We start from the raw sequence: 23001 nt of genomic DNA, 5'->3' as shown, positions 1-23001 counted from the left end.
CGATAGCTAAATTAACGGAAATTATTTCCTACGATGGATGTAAATGACATTGAAATGGCATTGAATGTAGTATCAGCTCGTGCCTTTGCGTTTAATGTTTAATCTTTCGGATCTGTTAAGCTCAGTTATGGAATTTTTTAAATCTTTTCGATCTAATCATCATCAGACATCTTTTGGATTCAAACTCCACTCGTTTACATTAAATTTTTCTGGTTCAGTTAGAAAAATAATCGTACGTCGAGTATTTTCCACCAAATAAAACCAGATAAGTGACTTTCGAATAATTACCTACGTTTTCAAAAGATGAAACATTAATCCATTTTTAAATTGAAATAAAGGTTTTAATTAAAATTAATATTCTAATTTCTAAAATAAACAAATTGTGAAAAAAAAATGATTGAAAAATATATATAATTATTGTCAGTATTATTATAGTAGCCATTTTGCCGTAGCCAGCTTTGTCGACGTATATTCTCATGCAGCGTTAAACATTAAGTCATTAATTTACGCTAGCATATAATAGATTTAGACGCGTTAATGATTTCAGCCGTTTGCATGCCGTGTTATACATAAACACTGCGAAACTAATGCGATTAGTTTATACTTGGCGCGAAACGCATAACATATTAGACATTGTTTACCATGAATATCATATAATATCATCAGCAGCTTCGCGATCGATAAAATGTATCAAAAATCCATCGATCCGAAACGGAATATAATGGAATTATGAGCCCTTGAAGAGGTCATTTTACTTCGTTTTGATAAATGGATCCTACATGCGATGTAATATTATTATTGCGTAGAGAACAATACATTGTTCTGGTAATCCTCATTTTATTATTACATAATAACCCGTCTATTGTCACCAGACAGAGTGCCTCGCCATTTCGTAATAGAGCAGTAAACAAGCAGACTTCTCTCCATTAAAACGCATTCCCAACGCATTCTTCTTCATCCTTCTGTTCTTCTCGATTTATACGAAAGAATGCAAATGACAATTCATCCTTGGTTCTTAATGGTTACTTTTATTGCGGCCTTGACACTTGAGTTAATAATGATCGTCGAGATAACGAAGTAACAATGTGGCTCTTTACTTTCCATTTCGTCAGTTTCATAACGTGAATTTATGTCACTACTTTTTTTACTCACAGAACACTTCTTGGCCTGAACCGAGATAACAATGTAAATTTTATTAATTATAAATTCACAGTATGACACATTAAGCTGATTAAATAAAAATCTGGTTTAACATTCAAAAATTTCCTTTGAACTATCAAAAGGAAAGAGTAAATGATTTTCAAGCGCATATAAGAATGTTTAAAGGTACGATACTTAAATTATCATGCCGGGCACGTTCACCCTTCTGTTCTTGTCCCAATAAACATTATCTCGTAGAGAAAAAGGCCGTCAGGAAACACGCAAAAATATCGGCTTTTACCTTTGCATGTAAACGAGTTGGAATACCGAATCGTCCTAAGTCTAAAAACGCGGCACGCTCGCGTGCTCGTGAATAACAAAGTTAGCGTCGTCGCGCCTTATACGGTATGCCGGAGCGTCCTTTCCGGCGGAAGGGCGATTTTTCTACGTCCTCCCTCTGCCAAGGACGACGACGTTACGGACCGGTGGGGGTCCGGGCGGCGGGTTGGTATTGCGTCGATATGTCAGTCCGTCCTGGCAACGTGTGCTCGTCGTCTTTGCATTTTATTAAGTCCGCCGCCGGCGAGGATGTATAGGGTACCTTCCGTCATGTCGCCGAGGGATAGGACAACCGGAATTTATGGGCGAGGATTCCGCCCCTGAGTCCGCCTTTTACATCCGAGGACATTTTGCGCGAAAACGTTTCGGCGAATAGCGCGCGTCTAATACCGGAGGCCATCGCGAGCACCCACGTGACGGATCGCTCGAGAGAGACGGCCGACTCGAGATTTTTCCTCCATGGTGGCCCCCTGGAAAATTCACCGAGTCCCAGCGAACGTTACTTTCCCCAGCGCGATACTTATCGCCAGCAACTTCGCCGGGAAATTGACGCGGACGTTTCGTTACTCGCAAACGAACCCAGCAAACTTCGCCGAGCGATCGACGACTGTCGATCGATCTATTTCTGCTTGAATCGACGCCGCGTAGAAACTTCTGCTATATGGACAGAAACGTGCCGGATTTCGACACCGCGAAATAACTTGGCAACAGAATGAATACGTATCGGGAATACGTAAACGTAAAACGTGGTGAAAGCAATGATTGCGGAAAGTTGATTCTTTACGATATTGGCTCTCTTTACCGAACTGATAAGTAGAAATGAACTGCAAAGTTACAATCACGACACATTGCGTACTTCTGTTGTTTCTCTCTCGAATTTAGTATGAAATAAGTTTGCTCCGTACAGTTTAATATATTTCTTCCTACGCGACGTCAACGTACTTTTTGTGTTTTATCGATCTTACAAATAGGCAACGACTTTGAACGAATAAATTCTCCATTTTCTGTTCTCGAATTCTAGTTTTAGGGAGAAATACGTTGAAAACTTATCTTTTTAGAAAGAGAGACGGTCGTCACCGCGAGCAAGTAAGAAAGAGGAACGCTTTCTTCAGGAGAAATATCGTACGCTATAAAAGAGGAAATGCAAGGTATCTCTTTTACAAAAAGATTTTGCTTCATGCCCCCTGGGAAGAGAGATACGATTTTCTAGCACCGCCAGCCATAGTACTCGTACTTTACATTAGTCCCTTTTATGCACCTCGCGTTTCGCGTGCAATCTGAGGAATTCCTCGTAGTGACGCGTATCAAATTATGAGACGTATTGCACCCGTTCTTTCTTTTTCGCATACCAAATTTCGGTGGAGCACGGTTTTCCTCTACCCCCTCCCTTTTTTTTTTTTTTGCAAGAGACAAGACAAGGCTAGAAACCAACCCCCCTGTAGTCGGAATGAAAAAGTCGGGGGGGAATAAGAAAGAGAAGGTTTTCTTTTCAAGAAATATTGTCTGCTATAAAGGAGAAGATACGCTTGTACTTTATTCACAAAAAGATTTTCATTGCCCCCGCCGGCGAAGGAGATGAGATTTTCTGATAGCGCAGCGTTCTCTTGCATATTCAAAGGCGTTCCACGCGCGAATCTTTCGATATCTAATAGCGTAGAGCGCGAGTTCGACGCATTTGCGATCGAAAATTCGATCGAATCGTAATCGCTAAAGTAGCCGCTTGAATGGCAAACAAAGCAAATTTGATAATATCGAACTTTTTGAAAAATATTGTGCTGCGCTATAAAGACGCGTCGCATTCTGTTCTAAAGGGATGCATGCGGTTAATTTGTTACCGGGGAGAAAGAGAGAGAGAGAGAGAGACACCCAGTGAACTTCTCTGCGATTAGAGGTACCAAATTCTGGTTTACATCCAAAAATACTTGGCAGGAAGAAGTTTCTTGTTGTGAGAACGTTTAATATATCAGAGACCATTCTACAGGACCGCGTGATAGATCGTTCGAGGGACGACCGACTAGACGTTCCCGATGTAAGAAAGGGTCCGCGGAAAACAGCGCAGTTACCCCTACTTGCGGCACGATGGAGGGATGGCATTTTATTATTTTCGACGTTCCATCTTCGGGGAGGATGGTCCGGGATTCGTCTCGAGGATCGCATAGGGTTCCGAGAAAATTTTACGAAGCGAGATATCGCTTCATACTCAGTTTTGGAAAGACGGATTTTGTGAACGACGTTCTTCTTGCCGTTACGAGATAACGAGTGTTTGTAGAAATGATAAATGAGAGATTTCTTCCGGAAGTATCGCATCGTGGAAATGGATGTATGGTTGTTCGCGAAACAAGACGCAGTAAAGTGAAAGGAATAAAAAAACTTGCACGTTCGAGGATCGATCATGCGTTTTTCAGTGAATTTGTTCATTGTTTTCCGTTGTGTTAAATGACGTGAACAGGAATCAAAATAATTTCATTTTGCATATTGTTTATGTATAATCGTCTGCACAGGCTCTCTTTCTTATTTTTTTATTTTGCATTTATTTGTAAGAAGTTTTTTCACTATTATTATTAATCCTACATTATTCAATATTGATATTTAACATAATTACTCGCATGAGGTGTTTCTGGTACCGCGACATTATACTTTATTTTTTATTATTCTCTTTGGTGATTTACAATTAAATAAAGATTCATATTCTGTATATTCTTTAGGTGAAAATAAATCTAACTTTTTAAAATTGTAAAACAATTTCAAATATAATAATGTATATAAATAGCACTTATATTTAGCAAATTAATAAGATTGTACGGAAAGAACGACTTTGTTAAAGTATCTAAAAATTTAATTAGATACAGATCTAAAAATAAGTCTATTGTATTATAAAAATAATTACATAGAAATCCTAAGCATGATGAGCAATGCTGTAAAAAGTTTTGACATTCTAGCAATCAAATTGAGTGTTCTATATATTTATTTTGAGGAGCCAATAAAAATTAATTCCTATAATATAACAATATAAAAAATTATTTCCAGATCTCTATCTAACTAAACTGTTAGATAAACCGTCATCTTCAGCAAAATCGTCTTTTCCGTGTGAGCGTCACCCCCCCACGTGAATAATGAAGGGTTTGCATCATGTCACGAAAAACGTAACAAAAAATAACGCAGAAAGAGATATCGGAGGTGTCGAGGAATGCATACTTCACATGAAAATTTTGCGGAACTTACTTTACAGCCTCACTTTTCAAACCGCATCTTCGTGACGCATGTATAAAAGATTTTCATCGCGTGTCGCGAAACTGCCGGATGCGATTCGCATTTCGCGTGTTGTGAAGTGCGGTTACGCTGTCAACCGAAGCGAGAACTTTGACGACGTTTCCAATTGTTTGCGGTACACAACCCCCGTCGCGGCAGACGGATCTAACTTCGCTGCGATCATGTGTTTCGAACAGTGCCCGAGGTACGAATCGATGTATGCTGTAGATTGATACGCGCATAGTCGCTTCGAGGTGAACGTGTTACAATATGTATCAGGCGAACTTTTACGTAAATAGTACGTAAGTAATCGAGAAAATGATCTGTCGATGCAAATATTGGAGTGCTATTAAGACCTAATTAAAAACTATCTCTACACACACACACACACACACACACACATACACACACACACACGTCGTTGATATTGTTACAAATAGCCTGCCAATTTCATTAAAATATTTCGTAAATTGGAACGTAACGTAAAAGCATGTTACATCGTGTTTGTAATAAAACGTTTACTATCGGTATTCTTTTATTACAACGCACGTGCGATTCATTGCACGTGAACTTCATTCGTTTCTACCACGAATCTCTAGAAATAAATTCTGAAAAACTACCCGGTTCTACTGATTTCGTGCAACGAAGAGCTTTTCAAAGAATTACGAAACGTTTTACCGCTGTTCGAATTACACGCAATAATCGATTAGCTTCCGATACACCCATAACATTCGTTCGCGATAAAACATGCTCCAATATAAAATAGACGACTCTTTCCGGGGTAATTAACCTTGAATTAATTACTGACCTAAATTTAGCTGAAGCTAACTCTCTTGGGAGTGTAATCGCGATCCGGTTGCGACTTTCCAGTTGCGAAAATCGATGGCCGTTGTGTACCGTCTTGGAGGACCACGTTGGTAACATCTAAGATTTAACATCGACGAAATATGGAAGAGATAAGGGTAAGATCGCTCACACAACCACAGGCGCCTGCGGTCTCTTGTAGGAGAGAGGAGCTTGGAAGATGCAGCTGAGACTTTGAGCTTGCGGTTTAAACGTAAGAGGAGACGTGTTCAATCGCGCAGATGCATTTGGCTCGCGGGAGGACGACGACGACGACAACGAAGAAGAAGGCGGACGGTGTGTCGCCGAGTTCAGTTTCTCGAGCCATTATTTACGAATCGCATTACCGCGATGCACCGCGACCAGAAACTTTTAGTAATGGAGTACGAGGGCTCGACGACGTGCCGCTTACCAACCCTCGCGAACGCTCGTCTCTTCGAATCAATGTACCGACAAATTTCGGATCACCGTCGCGACGCAGTTGTTCCTGCGTGCACCGGCGCGATGTCTGCGACGAAAAATAACAGGCTCGTTTATATGCGAAATATCGCCGACACGTAAATCACACGCTAAGAGTATCGTCCTGCACGCATCGTACGCATACGAGCATGTGTGTATCGCATTGGAACATCATGGCCGAGGAAGAATACATGCACATCAATGTAACAACATGTAAAAAAAATATATCATTTTGTTGCTAAGAAAAGTGATCACTCAATTTACTTTTTTCTTTTTATGATTATCTTTAATAAAGAATATTTTCTTGATAATAAAATTAAAATATACTTACTAGAAATTTTAGAACCCATTATTGTACACTCAAAATAAGATTTATTTTCTTTTGAAGAATATTATAAAATTGAAGCCGCAAAGAAGCGCCTTTATACGATAAGCAGATCAAATTTGTTCGTCAAAATTAATAATCTTGATTAAAGTATTGAATTTACTAAGATTTTTTCAGACTACATAGTTTGAATAAATTTAATGCTTGTGAGGAACTTATGATAGATTTGCGGATACATAAACTTTTGAAATACTTGAAACAAGTAATTATTACATGCGTACAGTATGTATTTTTTTCTGTGCAGCAATAATTAGAATTATATTTTTATTTTTACTAAGAGTATGCAAATTTTACATACAATCGATTGAGATTCAATCTTATATATCAATGTTCTTTTTATAAATATACATTTTTTTACTATTTTCATAAAAAACAGCGTGTGTGTATTTTGTGATCGATATAAATACATTTTAAGTAATCCAAATATTAGTAAAATGAGAAAGGCGACAAATGGTGATACAATTGATACCGTAGAGGAAAGCGGTATATTTTCCGTGCAAACGTTGGAAACTTAAGAAAGTCATTCTGTCGTTTTGCAAATTTATTTCTTGCTTCATTGTAATGTTTTAACCGGGCGATTGCGTCGCTCGTTTCTTTCGCGCTTCGGACCATTCGCCAGGCATAAATCACGGATATCCGTTTGTGCGGAAATGCTTTGGATTTATGGTTAATTCGATTATACCGCCCTCCCGACGCTGGATACCTTCAGGTTCTATTGTTCGCGGATACACCGACACGTCTAAGGAGAAATGCAGAAGTAATGTATATAAGCAGACTGTTTTCGACAGCGTGGATTCATCGTCGCGAGTTACATTGATAAATAAGTTCTCGGAGCCGCGCCACCGCTCGTTCCATTCTTCGTTTGATTTAAGATCGCGGAAAGCTGTGCGTCTCTAAAGCGCTCTCATGTTAAATTATTATACTTTGGCTGACCTACTTTGATCTCCGTAATCTCGACTAGTAGTTCACCCCCTTCGACTGCAACTGCCTCCTCCCGTATCTCTCGATCCGTTAAAGCAAAGTTTTCAATCGTGTATGAATTTATATATATATATATACACACACACACACACATGAAATACGTATTATCATCCTTGAGTCATTTATAATCCCATTCTCGTCTTTCTCGTTCTTCGCAGTCAAAAATATTATAGACGAAACTATAATACATCCTTAATAATGCGACAAGAAAAGGTGCAGTCACTGAGAATGATACTGGGAATAGATTTTATCAAACTATCTACTTTCTCATTAATTGCATAAGTATTTCATAAACTTGTATCTATAAATTTATTTAAGCGATCGTATATTGCGCATTAATAGGGATTTCCGTTTAGAATAAATATTTTTCTCTTTTAGACCGAAGAATGCTAAACGTTACATTTCCTGCACGAAATCAAGCGACTGTCGAGTGAACTCAACAAAGAAGGGATAAAATCGCTCTTTCTCATATATGTTGACTATCCACTTTCCGGAATGAAGTGAAGGACTGTTAAGTGTCCCGGGCGAAGCGATCTCGCATCGTCGAAGGATCAAAGTCCTGTCCGCGGCGCGCGACGCGAGAACAATGACGTCGGGAATGGAATTCCAGAACGGAAAGTCCCTGTAATTGGAAATCTCTCTCTTCCTATCCTTTCGTCCCTCTTTTCTCTCGCCGCCGCTGTACATAGCCGACGTGAGGCTGCAGGACGGCGATCGATAGTTCCTTGACACCCGTGGGAAAATCGGATACGAGAGCCCTGCGACGCTGCCACAGCGAGAAAGGACCCATTCGGACAAGAACCTAATACGCGAGAAGGATAAGCGCGAATGAAAAAGAAGAATTAGTTCGGTTTTATTCTCGTCAAGATACTATAAGGACAGAACAAAGAGTTCATCCGTGGATTTTTCTTTCGGTATTATCATTCCCATAACTAGTCTCCCCCCCGGTTTTTCTCTTTACGATTTATAATTAACGTAATTACGTAGGGCTTTCTTTTCATCGCGCATTACATAAATTCTACGCAAATCTGTCTGCGCTGTGAATGACGGTGAAAAATCGCGGCCGTTTCGGAAGTATTCGCGAAACGCTGCGCTACGCTCCGCTCAAATTAGCCTCTTTGCAGAAGGCCCAAATCCGTTAAACGTTTTAATTAACTCGCGGATCTGAACGGTGTGATTTAAACGGCCGGCGAGAAACCACATTTTACATCGATGCGTAACGCAGGCGAAAATAAAAATGTAAAATTATCGCGAGGTGCTGAACCAGCAAAATTCAAGATATTTCAACGGTTTTCTCTCGCAGCTGAAGATCGTTCGTTTTAAACGAGCTTCGCATGCAAAAAAAAAAAACAGGTCTTGATAAATCGATGGGCATACTTGATACTTAGTGATGTCTGATCGCTTCGAAAGAAATTAGCAGACAAATACGTTGATTAAGTCATTTAATCGGATCACATTGTAGAATCAGCGCTAAATCCGCCGTCTACGAGAATAATGCGATCTGATGGATGTAAATGAGCATGTCGCGTTTCTGTCGTCGCCGTTCTCGTCTTCAAATATCAGACTAAGCAAAGGGACTAGATCTTCGCCGATCCTTCTCGGAATATCTACATATCGAGAAGCCTTCCGAAGAGAAACTTCGCCGATGGAATTCGTAACGAACCTTCACGTTGTCGTCTCGCGATCGACGACTCGCTTCGTTTCGTGTCTTGCCACCGCGAAGTCCTGTCCGCAGGGTAATTAGATTCCGTCGAGTGAGATCAAAGTCTACCGCCATTTCTATCCCCACGAAAAGCTCCGCTTCTCGAAGTTTCTCGATGCGGTCGTTTTTCTTCTGGTGGCAAACTCTGAGAGAGAGCGTGTCGCCGAACTTTTTCGACGAGATCGCGGCGGAAATCTCCTCATGCAGCGAATGTAATCAATAAGTACGAAAGTAGTCGCACAATTGTTTCCTTCGTCATATTTCAAGAAGAATCATGAAATCTGTATATCCTTAATTTTTTTATTTCTTCTCTTTTAATTTAATATATTTTTTTCTTTTTTAATAAAAGTGATTACATAATTTTATATGGCTATAATATTAGCAAATTGTAATTTTTGATGGAATTTTTTTTGTTCAATGAAAAGTAGATATGTAAAAATTAAAGAATTTTTAAAGAATCGTCCATTTAATAAAAACTAATTACTAGTAGTGGTTAAATGCTTTAATGATTAGAGTTTACTTCTTTTATACGATATATAGCTATGTCTTGTTCAATTTCTTACAAAGGCATTTTATAAGGATAAGATATAAAACACAGACAAGAATCTTAAGAAAACTATTGTGCGACAGAGAAACGTTTCAGTTCCGGAGCAGATACATTCGATGCTCGCATGTGATATCGCGAAGTACGGACTGAGCAAGAGAAAAGAGAACCGGGTGAACCAATACCCGAGGGCACAGTGTGCGCTTTTACACCTTTTTCTCCGTAAATGTCTCGAGATAAACGTCCTACGGCGAGCCGTCGTACATGTCGCGGCAGTCCGTCGTCTGGCGCAGCCGTTTCGCCGACAGGAGGATCCCTGTGTCAGGACGAATTCATAACAGAGTCATAATTGCGGGACGGGTCCCGCAGTATGCATAATCCCGTAGTTAGCAGTTCTGCTTAACGATCCGCGAGAAGCAATCCCGACGTACCTGCCATGCTGTAGGATGGAGGCGTCCCGGCCAACCCGTCCCTTATTACCACCCTTGCATTCCGCTCCGTTCTCTCTCTCTCTCTCTCTCTCGTCATCTCTGTGTAGGGAGCCATGCCTAAGCTATACATAGAAAGACGAGGGCACGTACCGCAGGGTACGTACGACTGGCGAAACCCTAGGACCTGAGTGTGACGCGACAAAAACCGTGGATAAAGAGCAAGGATCCGAGAAGGAGAGGATGAGGATGGAACCGTACACTTGCACTGGAAGAAGAGAGAAAGACGAAAGGGAACAGGAGAGTTCGTTAATTACAATCTCTCTGCCTGCCATCGTTCACCGCAAGCGACCACGAAAAGGATCGGAGGGAGGAGAATGCGAAGACCCATGGCAATATCGCTTTCGGACAATGACGCGAACCGTCAACATGGATCATGGAAGTAGCAAGATGGATATTGCCACTCTTTAAGGTGAAAGGAAATTTCACTCGTTTTATCGAAACACAAGAGAATTCTAATTGACGAAGAATTATAATTACGCTTGTAATTTAGTTTACACGGATGAAATATTAATGATCCGATTATAATTATTTAATTTGATATAACGTAGCAAGCACAACAGATTTTAAATGCAATCTAATTGACGGAAATTTAATTAGTAATATTTTAATAAAGTTATTTAGCCATAATTTATTTTACAGATACTTCCGTTCGGATGATAAGTTATTTTAAATTTATAGAAATTTTATATTATATTGTATTTTATTAACGTATTTTCTAATTACAAATAAATACTTTTGCTAATATCAAAGAACAGAGAAGGTTTAAATAATGCCTTATTCAGCTACGTAAAAATTCAGAAAGAAACATAAAAATAGTAGAAAGCAAACGTAATGCAATAAAATTGATACATTTAAATGAAACACACTAAACGAGTTCAATTTACGTACCCTTTTGTTTTTGAAAGAATATATATGTACGAAGATCAGAAAAATGTTTTCCAAACGACAATAGCCAATTAGAGAAGCATGCGATGTCGGTCAAATCTGATTCTATCAGAGAGATAAATGCATGAGAATACGCGCGAATAAGCGCTATATTTGTCTGCTTTGTTTCGTCAGATGGCATCTCTCGAACGCATCGATGCGAATAACGAAGCACCCTTAATTCAACCTCGTAATTAATTATACTCCCGTTGTTGCCGTAGCGAGAATGTCCGATGGTGATTTGAAAAATTTGTTATAACTCCCACCGACGTGCTCGTAAATGCTTCTCGCGCACGTATTCATTGCTGCACACACACACACAACTCGTCGTAATCATAGTTCAGCTTCATCGCTCTTATGATTATTTGGATTCGCGCGTGGCGTGTCGCGACAGTCTATCGGATTATCTCGCATCAGTGGCAATTTGAACTGACTAATTTATCGACAGCCTCGATACACACACACACAGATTGGTCTCGAATCAACTACTAGATAGACATAGCTGCATCAACTCACCCGTGTGCGTCCTTTGATGGGCCTTCAGATGCGAGCTCTTGGTGTATACCTTCTTGCACCCGGGGAACTGGCATTTGTGTATCCTGCGTTTCGTGTCGGGCGGACTGTGCTCGTTGCTCCTCGCGTGGTGCCTGTTGGCCACAGTAGTCGTGGTTGCAGTTGTACCCGCGTGCGCGTGTTGCGTGCCGGCTACCGCGGGGAAGCCGTTCGCCGTGACGGAGATCAGTCTGGAAAAAAACACGATTTGCTTCCTCTCATTGGCTGTATTTTAGCCACGTTGTAATTAGTCCGTTGCGCGCTGTCGAGGCGCGACATCCGTGAAACGGACCCCGGTGTGCGTGTCACGGTTTGCTAGCCTCGACGAGTTAACGCGCGCGAAATAGCAAGTAGCGTGATCGGTAGACTGTTGAGTAATCGGCGCACGTCTCGTGCTTCAAAAGAAACGCGAGCGGAGCTCGAGAAGAGCGCAATTCCGGCAACGGGTTAATGATGGATCGCGAGAGCGAATTGTTTTCAGTTTCTTCTACCCTGACGTAGCGAGAACGTTCCGTGGTTACTTCCCAACGTCAACGTTTTTTTTAACGAGCCCGTGTCTCTTTTTTTGCAAATTCCGTAGAAAATTGCCAGGAACGAATTGGATGGGGGATAAGTCAACCCGGAAAGTACGAGCGCTTGAAGTCGGAGAACGCCAGTTACAGTTAATCAAGATAATTTCCGAGCGAGACGTAACTATACGGCGCATCCATCTTTCTCGTAAGAGTAAGTATCGCGTTAGTCGCCTTTGCCCCTTTCAATTCTGAAGGCAATTAAGTTTTCATTACCCAAGAATAGCAACAATGAGAGAACGTCAAAGAGGAACCGCTGCTGTCTCTCTCTCTCTCTCTCTCTCTTTTACCGTGACCTTTTCTATCGCGTGGTATCTTTTAACGCGAGAAAAGAAGCGTGTCGCGAAACGCACGATATCATTCGGAGAAGAAAGTACGCGAATTTTCCAACACTTACCTTGCAACACCCTGCGCGTTTCCGGCGGTAACCCTGACGATAGCGCTCCTCCCGCCCGTGCCGTGAAGGTTGAGGTTGTGCACGTCGAGCATCGAACTTCCACTCGACGAGTGACTGGAGTTGGAATGACCTTGACCCGAACCGGGACTCGACGGCGGCGTCAGAATCTGACCTTCGCTTTCGCACCCGCTGTCCTCCTCCTCTTCGATTTCCTGCAGCAGCAAAACCACGCCGCATTATGCAACGAGATTACGATTAATAACGTAACGGGATTGATTGCACGGTCCGTGAATCGCTGCCGGGAATCGTATCGGACTCGGACTGACTGGTTACGGCAGACAAATAAACCGATGAGAATCGAATCGTGATCGCGCGATCTAACTCATTACGTTCAGGCTGGTTGCATCAATGCAACATCGTGCATCGTATTGAATCAGAAATTGCTTTTGCGAGAGAGTAACTTCAGTTGGATTAAAAAGCTAATTGGAAGGATGTCTTCACAAACTGTACATTTAACAATAAACACATCGAATTCTTTTACGTAACCTGCGTGAATTTCGGAGCGTCCTCGTGTAATAAAATTACTTTTTAAAGTTTAAAAAAGTTGATGAGATTTAAAAAAATATTTTCAACGAAAACTCCATCAGAATTTTTCAAAAATATTCCAACTTATTACAAACACATAAAAGCAAACATATAAAAGAATACCTTTATCTTTTATAAATCCATTTGTAATTAATTAGTTTTCTAATCGAGCGCGGATTTTTGATTGCCGTTAATTTTAAATAAAATTTATTGACTGAAATCGCTAAGCTTAACGTACCTCGTGTTCCTCATCTTCCTCGAGGTCTTCACTCGGTTCTTTTTTAAGAATGAGCGCCGTGCAAGAGAGGGAAGGTGAACTGTCCCAGGACAGTGCTGAACACGCCGAACTCGCCGAGGACATCGATAAAGAATCGAGGTGACGATCGAGGAGATCCCTATCGCGTCCACTGTCATTATGATCACCAGGACTGAATTTAATATCGTCCAGACAGAGAGGATCTCTTTCGTCTGACGACGTCGTCACCTGATTTACGAAAAAGTATTTCAATTTCTTAAAATAATATCAAAATAATATATTCTTATATTAAAATATTCTAATAATATTAAAATAAATATCCTTTCTTTCTCACGAATCTCTCGAAGAAGGAGATAATAAAGTTTCATCAGCATTATATAAAAATACACACATAGAAATAACGTATATATAAACGAACAAAAAGATTATTTGTATAATATTAGAAAGAGAAAGGTTCTCTCTAGAAAACTTTAATAATAGGCGGGCTAATGGTTTGTAAATATCGGCATAATCTAGTTACACACCTCCATTTTGATTGGGGGGTCGAATTGCGCGTTCGTTCCAGTGGACGTCGTCCACGAGATCGATGGTGCCCTGAAGAGGTTCCAGGGCGCTGTGTCCAATTCCGTGGGGAGTTTTTTGTACGATTGTAGCTTCGGCTCGTCCTTCAGGTACCTCTCCATCTCGTAGCATGTCTGAAAGAAGAGACGAGAGCTTGTTAGGAGACTGAAGCGACTTAAGTATCCCGCCGAGCCGCTCACGCAGAAATGGTGGCAATGGGCGGTTCTCTGGCTTAAATTTAATAGCCACAAAAGAGAGGAGAGGAAAGGAAACCAATTACGATCAGATGATATATATCGCTTTAATGATTGGCCCTTCACACTTCTATATAGAATACTTAATAAATGCTTGATGACAAATTTGTCAGAGTTCCGCGTAAGAAAAAAGTATAACGGGTCGCCAGAATAATGTAATTTGACAAGTTTAAATTAAAGGTAAATTATTAGGACGTTCAAACAGTGATATTACATCAGCTTTATTCACATATATAATATAATTAAATCTTATAAATTATTTTAATAAAGATCAATAATAAAAATCGAGCATACGAAAATAATTCGAATAGATGAATCGCTTAATGTAAAATCGAAAAGTGAAATATTTTTTTCTTACAATACATTTAATCTGCTTTCTTACAATACATTTAATCTGCTTTCTTACAATACATTTAATCTGCTTGTATAGACGCTCGTTTGCGGCGATTGCGGAGCAAGCCTCAAATACTGCAGAAATTATCTTTAGGAGTCAAGCATCCCATATGGGAAGGTACATCGCCGTTAACGCAACTACTCGCGAGTTTGCGAAGTTGATGCTCTCCCGTAGGCTGTGCCAGTTTGGTACAGTTCCTTGGAGAGAGTACAAAGTTATGCTACTCACTGCGAGGAATTATGCACCAACTATAGCACACAAATGAGATTATAGCACCCCCCGTTCTGGTTAAGTCTCCTTCGGGTCCTTCGTCCTGCCGACTTCTCTTTGAACGCTTCGCACAGTAAATAAACATGAAATAATAGCTGCGCCATAATATAGCTTGTGCTATTTTAACACGTAACATATTGCGTACGTAAGTTTTAAACATTAACAATATTATGAAACAACGGTCTGTTCAGCTTTGCGAGAATTCGATTATCGATTCTTGCAGGAATTGCGATTAAAACCGTCCATTTTCACTTCAACGCCATTGTTTCCACTTACTTTAATGAAATTCTTTACATTGTTACAGTCAAAGAAAATGTAATAAGATACAGTTAATGTGAATAAAAGGCAGAGAATTGACGCAAAAATAAGAAACGTTTAATGTGCAATTTCGTATATTGTGTCATTCGTTTTTTTAATTAAATTGCATGCAATTTTATTATTTCCTAATACTTTTACATTTACATATAAATGATATTTACATTTTTCTTTCGTACACTTTCGTAACTTATTATTGTTATATTCATGCGAAGGCGATACTATCATATCATTATCGAGATCAACAACAGTATTAATTATTCAACATAGTATTCTCTGCGGGAGTAAATTATGCCAATGTTGAACAATCATATTATTCTTCTTTCCGCCTGCGAGCTAAAAATGATAGCTGACGCAAGCATTCTTTGTGCACTTTGGTATCTTCCTTCGGGCATTGTCTGCCAATTTATTATTCGCCCTAACGGTTACCATCAGGAGCGGCGGTTCTGTCTGACGCTATTACAAATGAAGCTATTCGGCTTTTATAAAGCTACTTTAAGAACGTTTGTTACATGCCGACGCTGGTAGCGGTATAATATGGTCCATCGAGAAATATGTTCTTAACGTCATGGCATCACACACGTCTTAATAAACTGCCTCTTTGCAGCAGACAATTAAATTACGGCAGTGTCCACTTCAGCTTTTTAAAAAGAAAATTTAAAAATAAAGCGCCTACAGCCTTGTTTTATGTCAAGTGTTCGATTAAAAAGTGTGTGTGTGATGAACTAAGTGAATTAGGAAGTACTCTCTGCTTTTCGCGGTGAGTGAATCGGTTTTTGAAACCGCAATATAAAATTAAAGGAGGAAGTATGCAAGGCTTCCTTAGTTATCTTTAATATCGTAATTTACGATAAGTACGTCTAGAATCAAACAACGAGCAAGAAGTCAAGTCTATTTTCCCGTCTGACAAAGATTCTTCGGGAACTCGGCAAAAAATGGCTTCGCGCCGAAGTTCGAGGGCTGCGTCTAATGCCGTCGGTCCCTTCTGCGAGAAAAATAATCGCCGCCGGGCTCCTTCATTATTCACGATTAAAGTTCGTCCGGGGGCACCGTGGGTACGACTAACGGCGTTAATATAACTTGGAAAGGAATTTTATCACTCGCTTAGGGACCGTTTCTCCTTCCCTGGGGCTTGCTCCAGCATCAACTGAACTTTACTAATCCTGACCTCCGAGGCACAGCTCTATATATAGACGACCGATCTATCCGTCGGCTTAATCTGTCAGAAAATCTTCGAGGACAACAACGTTAATCGTCCTTGCAAATAGAACGATATTAATGCGTTCGAAAACCATGTGAATATTGATTGATTCTAATTAGTAATTAAAGACGTTTAATGTTTAAATAAGTATAAAATATTTTAAATATATATCTTTTAACAAAACATTAATAATTAAAGTTAACAAGGCAAACTAGAAAAACTAGAAAGAAAAATATAAAGTTCTATAAACGAAGGAAAACGGAAAGGAAAAGTATGTCCTAAACGGATTGATTATAAATAAAAAGATAAGGGGAAATATTTTAGATCAATATTGAGAATAATGAGATAATGGAAAACAGATCACGCTTGTATAATGAAAACTCTTTGATTATTCAATTTCAAAGCAAATGTAAGTTAATATTTCATAATCATTATGATAACCTTTATACTTAACTAAAACAAAAGCATTTGCAAACTCATGCTTAAATAATTTGTGAACAGTATCAAAATTTCATCGTTTGTTATGATGTAATGTAATATTGATTCTACAGCACCGTAACTCATCGCTAAACGGGAAGCAAATGCATTTGCGAGGCTACGTACGACTCGCTTTCAGGGAAACGGAGTTCAATCTTTCGCCGTTTCTAGATTATTCCGGGATGGTGGACGGTTTCGCGGAAGATATTTTAATTTTCTTTGTTTCTCCCCGTAACGGTAAACCCGGCTCACTCAGCTCTGCTTAGAAGTGCGCTGCGCGAAGGAATTGCCGGGAAAAATAACCGGGAGCTTTCCGGTTAAGCGCACATCCGTAGCTTTACGACTTTCGCAGAGACGCGCCGAAGCGCGTTCTTTCGCTATTGGCTGCGTTAAATCCAAAACTGCGTAATAATTTAGAAGCTCACGGTGGTGTCCGTCTGTGTGTCCGCGGTCGATCACAATAGCCACACTAACGTTTTCCGCCGGAGTGCCCTATAAGCATTCGAATTGCGGAATTCTCTATTACGCTTTTCGCGATGAGCCCGCAAGCCATTCGTCCGCAGATTTATGCGAGACCCTTCGCCGCTCTCTTCGTCATTGCCATGGAATTCCACCGGAGGAATTATACAGTTTGAGAACTTGTTCGCTCATTTCATGTACACGGCTATTTTAAATACAGGGAACATCATCGCTTCATTTTCACGTGCGAGTGCGAATTTCATTTTGTTCGAGTTTTTCGATTACGTATAACTTAATTAAGTGTGAGAGTCGTGACGAACGTGTGACGCACTCAATATTGATAAACTGGTTTAGATGCACTCAAAGTTGTATCACCAATTTCTACGAGTGATATTCCTCTCGTGGGACCTGAGCAAACACTCGGTGAGTGCGAATTTTTTTTTTTTTTTTTTTTTACGATGTTTACTTTCTTTTAGCTGACGAAGGGATCGTCGCTGCGAGGGACAGCGGCAATAAAAAAATTCCACGGATCGATAGGCCGAATGCTCGATGAAAACGAACGATGAAAGGAGACCGTCTTGCTATTATGTTTTTATAGGTAAACCTGTAAGCCATTTGCAGCGAATTTATGAGGTTCCAGCAATTCCGCTGCATCACGTACGCGATCAGCGAAAACATTCTCGTTGCTCGTCAAACATTAGAATAGTATTTTAAGTGTGATGAAAATATATGCGAATTTCAGACTTTTTACAGGTATTAATACTCTTACTTATTACATTAATAATAATATTATTATTATATATGCAATATTATTATATATGCATCAAATATTATATTATGTAAGGATTAAATAACACTCAATATATTTTTCTTAAAATTCATCGTGAAGCGTATATTATATCATTGACACATTTATTATTAAAAAAAATAGACTTTTAGACTTAAGCACATTAATTATAACCATCAAATTTAACATCAATCGATGTTATTGTTCACATAAATCCTTAATAATAATCGTAAAAATTCATATATAGAAATCGCGCAAAACTCTCATGATTTCGCAAGAAATATTTGATTTTCTGACGACCTAGTTGCAATTACATCTCATTCGGTATCACGTAATGTTGTGATATCAAAGGACATTTGCGGATTTTTATTTCCCATGGAACCACGGGGACTTTCTACATTCGACCAACGAGGTCATATCTAAAAGGGAAAACGTCTTCGTCGGGCTCAATGGGCGCAGAAACAGTTCGGAGATAATGGTCACTCTCTACGACCGATAAGACCGTTCTTAATGATAACGGCGTCATTTCAGAGTTTGTGTAGGATAGAGCTCGATTCGTCGGTGGGCTATCACATCGGACAAACAGTAAGAAGTAAAAAAAAAAATAGGAAGAGAAAAGAAAATCGACCGAATCGTGGAGCGGAGCGCGAAATCTGAACGGACAAAGAGGACATCGAGAGCCCTATCTTGGATTCTTAAAATCTCTTATCGTAACCCGCTCGTAGATCCCTGAAAGCCGGACTCTTCTCTCTAGAGGCTAGCTGTCACCTTCTTCTTCCCTCTATCTTCTTCTCTTTTCGATCTCCTAACTAGTCTACGCAAACTCAAATCTCACGTTATTCAACCCCCCGCTTCGACATTAACGAGACCGGTGAGTAACGATCCGTTGGATCTGGCGGTACAATAAAATAAAGTATTTTCAAGGAGTCATGTGCCTTTCTGAAGCGGTAGGCTTCGAACGTCGAGAACGCAGCTGGTGAGAGCTTCGAGAAGCGAGAAGGGAAAGCGAGCCACCCCCGAGGAGAAAGATAATCTTCACCCGTTGGCGAAATTTCGCGCGGTGGATTCACCTTTTCTTCCCTCTCTCGCGCATTTTTCAGCCCTCACCTCGCGCACCCGTCCTGGCGGACGTGAAGTTCCGCAGTAATTCCACGGGACTGTCATTAACAGAGCTCTCGCGGCTCGCTCGAGAGCGAATGAATGATAACCCGAACTCGCATTCGCGCACTCGCCTGTGCGCGCACTCGCGAGCGAGCGAGCGAGCGAGCGACCGTCGATGCATTTTCAGCCCTCCCGCTAGGAGGACCACCACGGTGGCGGTCTGCCAGGTCGTTAAAGAGATCCCCGCGACTTTAAGGGCGCCGTAAACCCGCGAATTTATCTCGTCCTTTCCTCCTACTTTCCAGCTTCCCGCGCGTCTCTCTCCTTTCGTCTGATCCCACCCACCCTCGTCGCGTTTTCGGAACGACGAAATTTGGAAAGCGCGGTCGAGGTCGCCTCCTCCATCTCTGTCCCATCCTTTCTTTTAATCGTGCACCCTCTGGTTTCTCTCATTCTTTTCAAGTGGCAGCGGAAAGAAGAGGGCGATCAGGTGCCTCATCCATGGATATCGGAGCTCTTCGGCTCGTGGGCTGATTAAATGGAGTGTACCGTATCTTAATCTTATATACCGTATGCGTTTAGAGATACGAAACCTCGGGAGCGACAGTGCGTTGGGACCAGCGCAAGGATTTACGATTCTGGCCCTTCGAGCGTTTGAACTGCTATCTCGATTTTGCAGACTCGAGGGAAGTATCGAATGGTGGAGCATCGTGCCAGCTTTTGTATCGTAGGTTGTCTCTTGTTCTAGCTATATTCTAAGCCGAGATACTGAATACGTATTATGTCAGGTTTGCTTGACATTTTGTTGAAGAAATATAAAGAAACTCGGTAGTAGCGTTTTTATCGCGTACATGGAAAGAATTGTTTTACCGAAGTACCTAAAAAGTTAGCTACATATAGATAAAAATAATTTTGTTGAACTATCAAATATGACAATTGTAGAACGCTCAAATTAATTACTAGAATGTCGAAGCTTTTTGTAGCATTGATCATTATGTGTGAATTTTCTACGTAATTATTTTCATGGTCCAACAAAAGTATTTCAGCAACATCGTTCTTTTCACATGTACTTGTACATGTGAATAGGAGAAGCAAATTATATTCATAACAGAGCTACATCACAAATACATCCAATATTCCAATATTAATTTAAAAAATTATTTTACATGTAATAATGAACTAAAAATTAACAAATATTTTTTTTTTCGTAATTTCATCTTCTACATACAAATTATTATTGATTAATCCTACATATAATAATTTTTCAATTCTTTACTACTCAATATGGGTTGTTTTGTGTTCAAGTTAATTTTCATTACATTTACAAACTACAATTATTAAACGAGTTTTACGTATATCTTAACATCTTTAGAAAATATTCATGAAGTTGTGTATTTAAAAAAAGGAAAGAACAGAGACCGTATTTAGACGAGTGCATTTAATATTTCAAAAAAAAAGGAAATACGCATGTCACGAATGATCCAATCGTATGTAATAAGGGTTACTATATTTCAAGAACTCAAAAGACATTACACGGTTCTTAAATGTTGTCAGCAAAATCTTCCTCTAGAATGATATCGATCGCGTGGCGTCTAGTCCGGATCCATTGAGGAAATCCTAGCGAGGCGACATTCAAGAGAATGGCATCTGGAACGCGAGATCGTGGAGGGATACCATCCAGTCTGATCGTGTTTCGAGGCTTATGGTTTTCCTTCGCCATGCCGGTCGTCCACTCGAAAACGCGATGGAACGCCGTTATAGCGAAGACGATATCCCGGGGGTCAGGGTTAACGACGCTAACAAGCCGTGGCTGAGTGACTTACGACTAATTCAGCATCCGTCCCCTTTCTCTTTTCCCTTCCTTTCCGCTTATGTCTCGCGATGATGATTCTCGGACAGATGCCTGAAGAAGAGAAAGAAACGAAGACCCGGTACAAAGAGAGAGAGAGAGAGAGAGAGAGAGAGAGCGGCTCTTCTTGTCCGGCCAATAGAATGCAATGAGGGCTAGCTAGGCTCGTTAGGCTGCAATCGTACGTACATACAGCGAGACGATACAATTGTTTGTTATTGTTATGACGTCACCTTGTTAAGAGCGCCTCCGTGCTTCTAAGCTTGTTAACCGATAATTTGTTACTGCTGCGATTCGTGGTAAGAAAATGAGGGAAAAGGAGCGGAAGTGAGCGTACCAGCTAGCAAACGATTTCCGGGTGTGTACAATCGTGAGCGATATATGTATTGCAGTGCTGCTTAAAGAGGAACGAATTCGTGTAGGTTGATCATGTGAACTCGAGTCTGAGCCAGCGTTATTCAAGTGCGATTCAAGAGTATATAGTATCATTCGTTCATTCTCGTCGACATGTTTAATAACATGCTTTAGTTAGCGTCTGTAACTCTTGATCTATTAAAATTGAACTTGTGTGTGTGTGTCGCTACACTGTTAAATCTATAGTGTCAAATTTAACTTAACATAAGTCATCACACTGCTCCTATTCTCTATCCTATTCTATCGTTATTTTAGACTAAAACAATGGTTCAATTTTACACTATAAATTGGCGACCAAACATCTCTTGTCAAATAAACAATAACAAAAGAATAATTATAATAGGCTAATGAAAGTCAGCAATGATAAACGGCGCAATTATTTAATAAACAATCAATAATCAGAAATTGAATTGATGTCTTTTTTATTTTAAACGTTCCGACTCTTTTTGGAGTCCTCCTCCTCAGCAAGAATGATACAAGTATAATTAGCTTACATGTCCATAATGTTTAAGTCACTCGCAAATAGCCTATTATTGTTTAAAATTCGAGAGTCCTAATATTGTACAATATAATTATTGTTATTGTCAAATAACAAAATGACAAAAGCCACACAAATTCGAGATATAACGAGGGATGCCGTAAAATGAAATAATTGGCTTGCGATGCACGACAATAATGAATCGCAAGCGTAGGAAGCGTTCGCTTGAGAGGGTAAATTTATCTACGGCGCACGTTCCATCGCAATATCGGGTGTAATAGCAACTAAGCAAACAGCCGATTTTTATTAGCCCCTACAGCTCCTTTGTGAGAGGATAGGGGCTTATCGTCGAGAAGGAATCCTCTTGCGCTGCCTGCGCTCGCCTTCTCATTGGCTGTCCTCTCTCGTTCCTCAGCAGCGGCCTTCAAAGCCAGCGGCAGCCCTCGACGAAGATTCGGAACACGAGAGGGATCACTGCCAAGGATCATAGGGTTCAAATTCCTGGAAGAACCGCAAACTAACTGGCGTACAGTCGATACCAGAAAGGTATTCGGCCTCGAGCCAGCTCAGGAACCATACGTGGCTCCGTAGAAAGACGTGCATGCATGGAAACACATACACACGTACGAATCGATCGGGACGCATGTTGCGTAAGACCATTCTGGTCTCATACTACCATCGAGATGATTCTCCCAAAGACGTCGTTACCGCCGTAGGTCGCAATCTTCTTCGCTTTCGAGCAAATCGAGCAAAAACTCGCCCTCAACGTCGACGCCGTCGTTCCTCGGGATCGTTCACATTCCTCGAGATTCTTTCGTGGTAGCCTTTCTTCTCCCGTTCCATCCCCTGCGCGTGATGCTCGTCGGATAATTTTCCGCGCTTTTTTCTCCATCGCGAGCTGTGATATTTCTCCGTTTCCATTTAATCATTACAATTTCTCTTATTTTGTTCGCAAATATGATCATGATTAATATCACATGGATGTTGTATAATTATAAATACTAATTTTGCCTTTTTGGAAAAAA

The 23001-nt window shown here is 40.4% G+C and overlaps 1 protein-coding gene across 1 annotated transcript in view; it reads right to left on the bottom strand.

Moving 5' to 3' along the window:
• LOC108751532 (Krueppel-like factor 6) overlaps nt 1–23001 on the bottom strand; it is a 339010-nt gene that overhangs the window by 6528 nt on the left and 309481 nt on the right. Inside the window, exons 2-5 of the mRNA XM_018491766.1 lie at nt 13941–14111; nt 13399–13644; nt 12576–12787; nt 11574–11800 (exon numbers count right to left, since the gene is read on the bottom strand). Coding sequence (XP_018347268.1) covers nt 11574–11800; nt 12576–12787; nt 13399–13644; nt 13941–14111 — 856 coding nt within the window. The remainder of the gene's footprint in view (nt 1–11573; nt 11801–12575; nt 12788–13398; nt 13645–13940; nt 14112–23001) is intronic.

This window comes from Trachymyrmex septentrionalis, unplaced genomic scaffold (assembly GCF_001594115.1).
Source record: "Trachymyrmex septentrionalis isolate Tsep2-gDNA-1 unplaced genomic scaffold, Tsep1.0 scaffold49, whole genome shotgun sequence".
Classification (NCBI taxonomy): domain Eukaryota; kingdom Metazoa; phylum Arthropoda; class Insecta; order Hymenoptera; family Formicidae; genus Trachymyrmex; species Trachymyrmex septentrionalis.
This window is presented reverse-complemented; position numbering and strand designations above follow the sequence as displayed.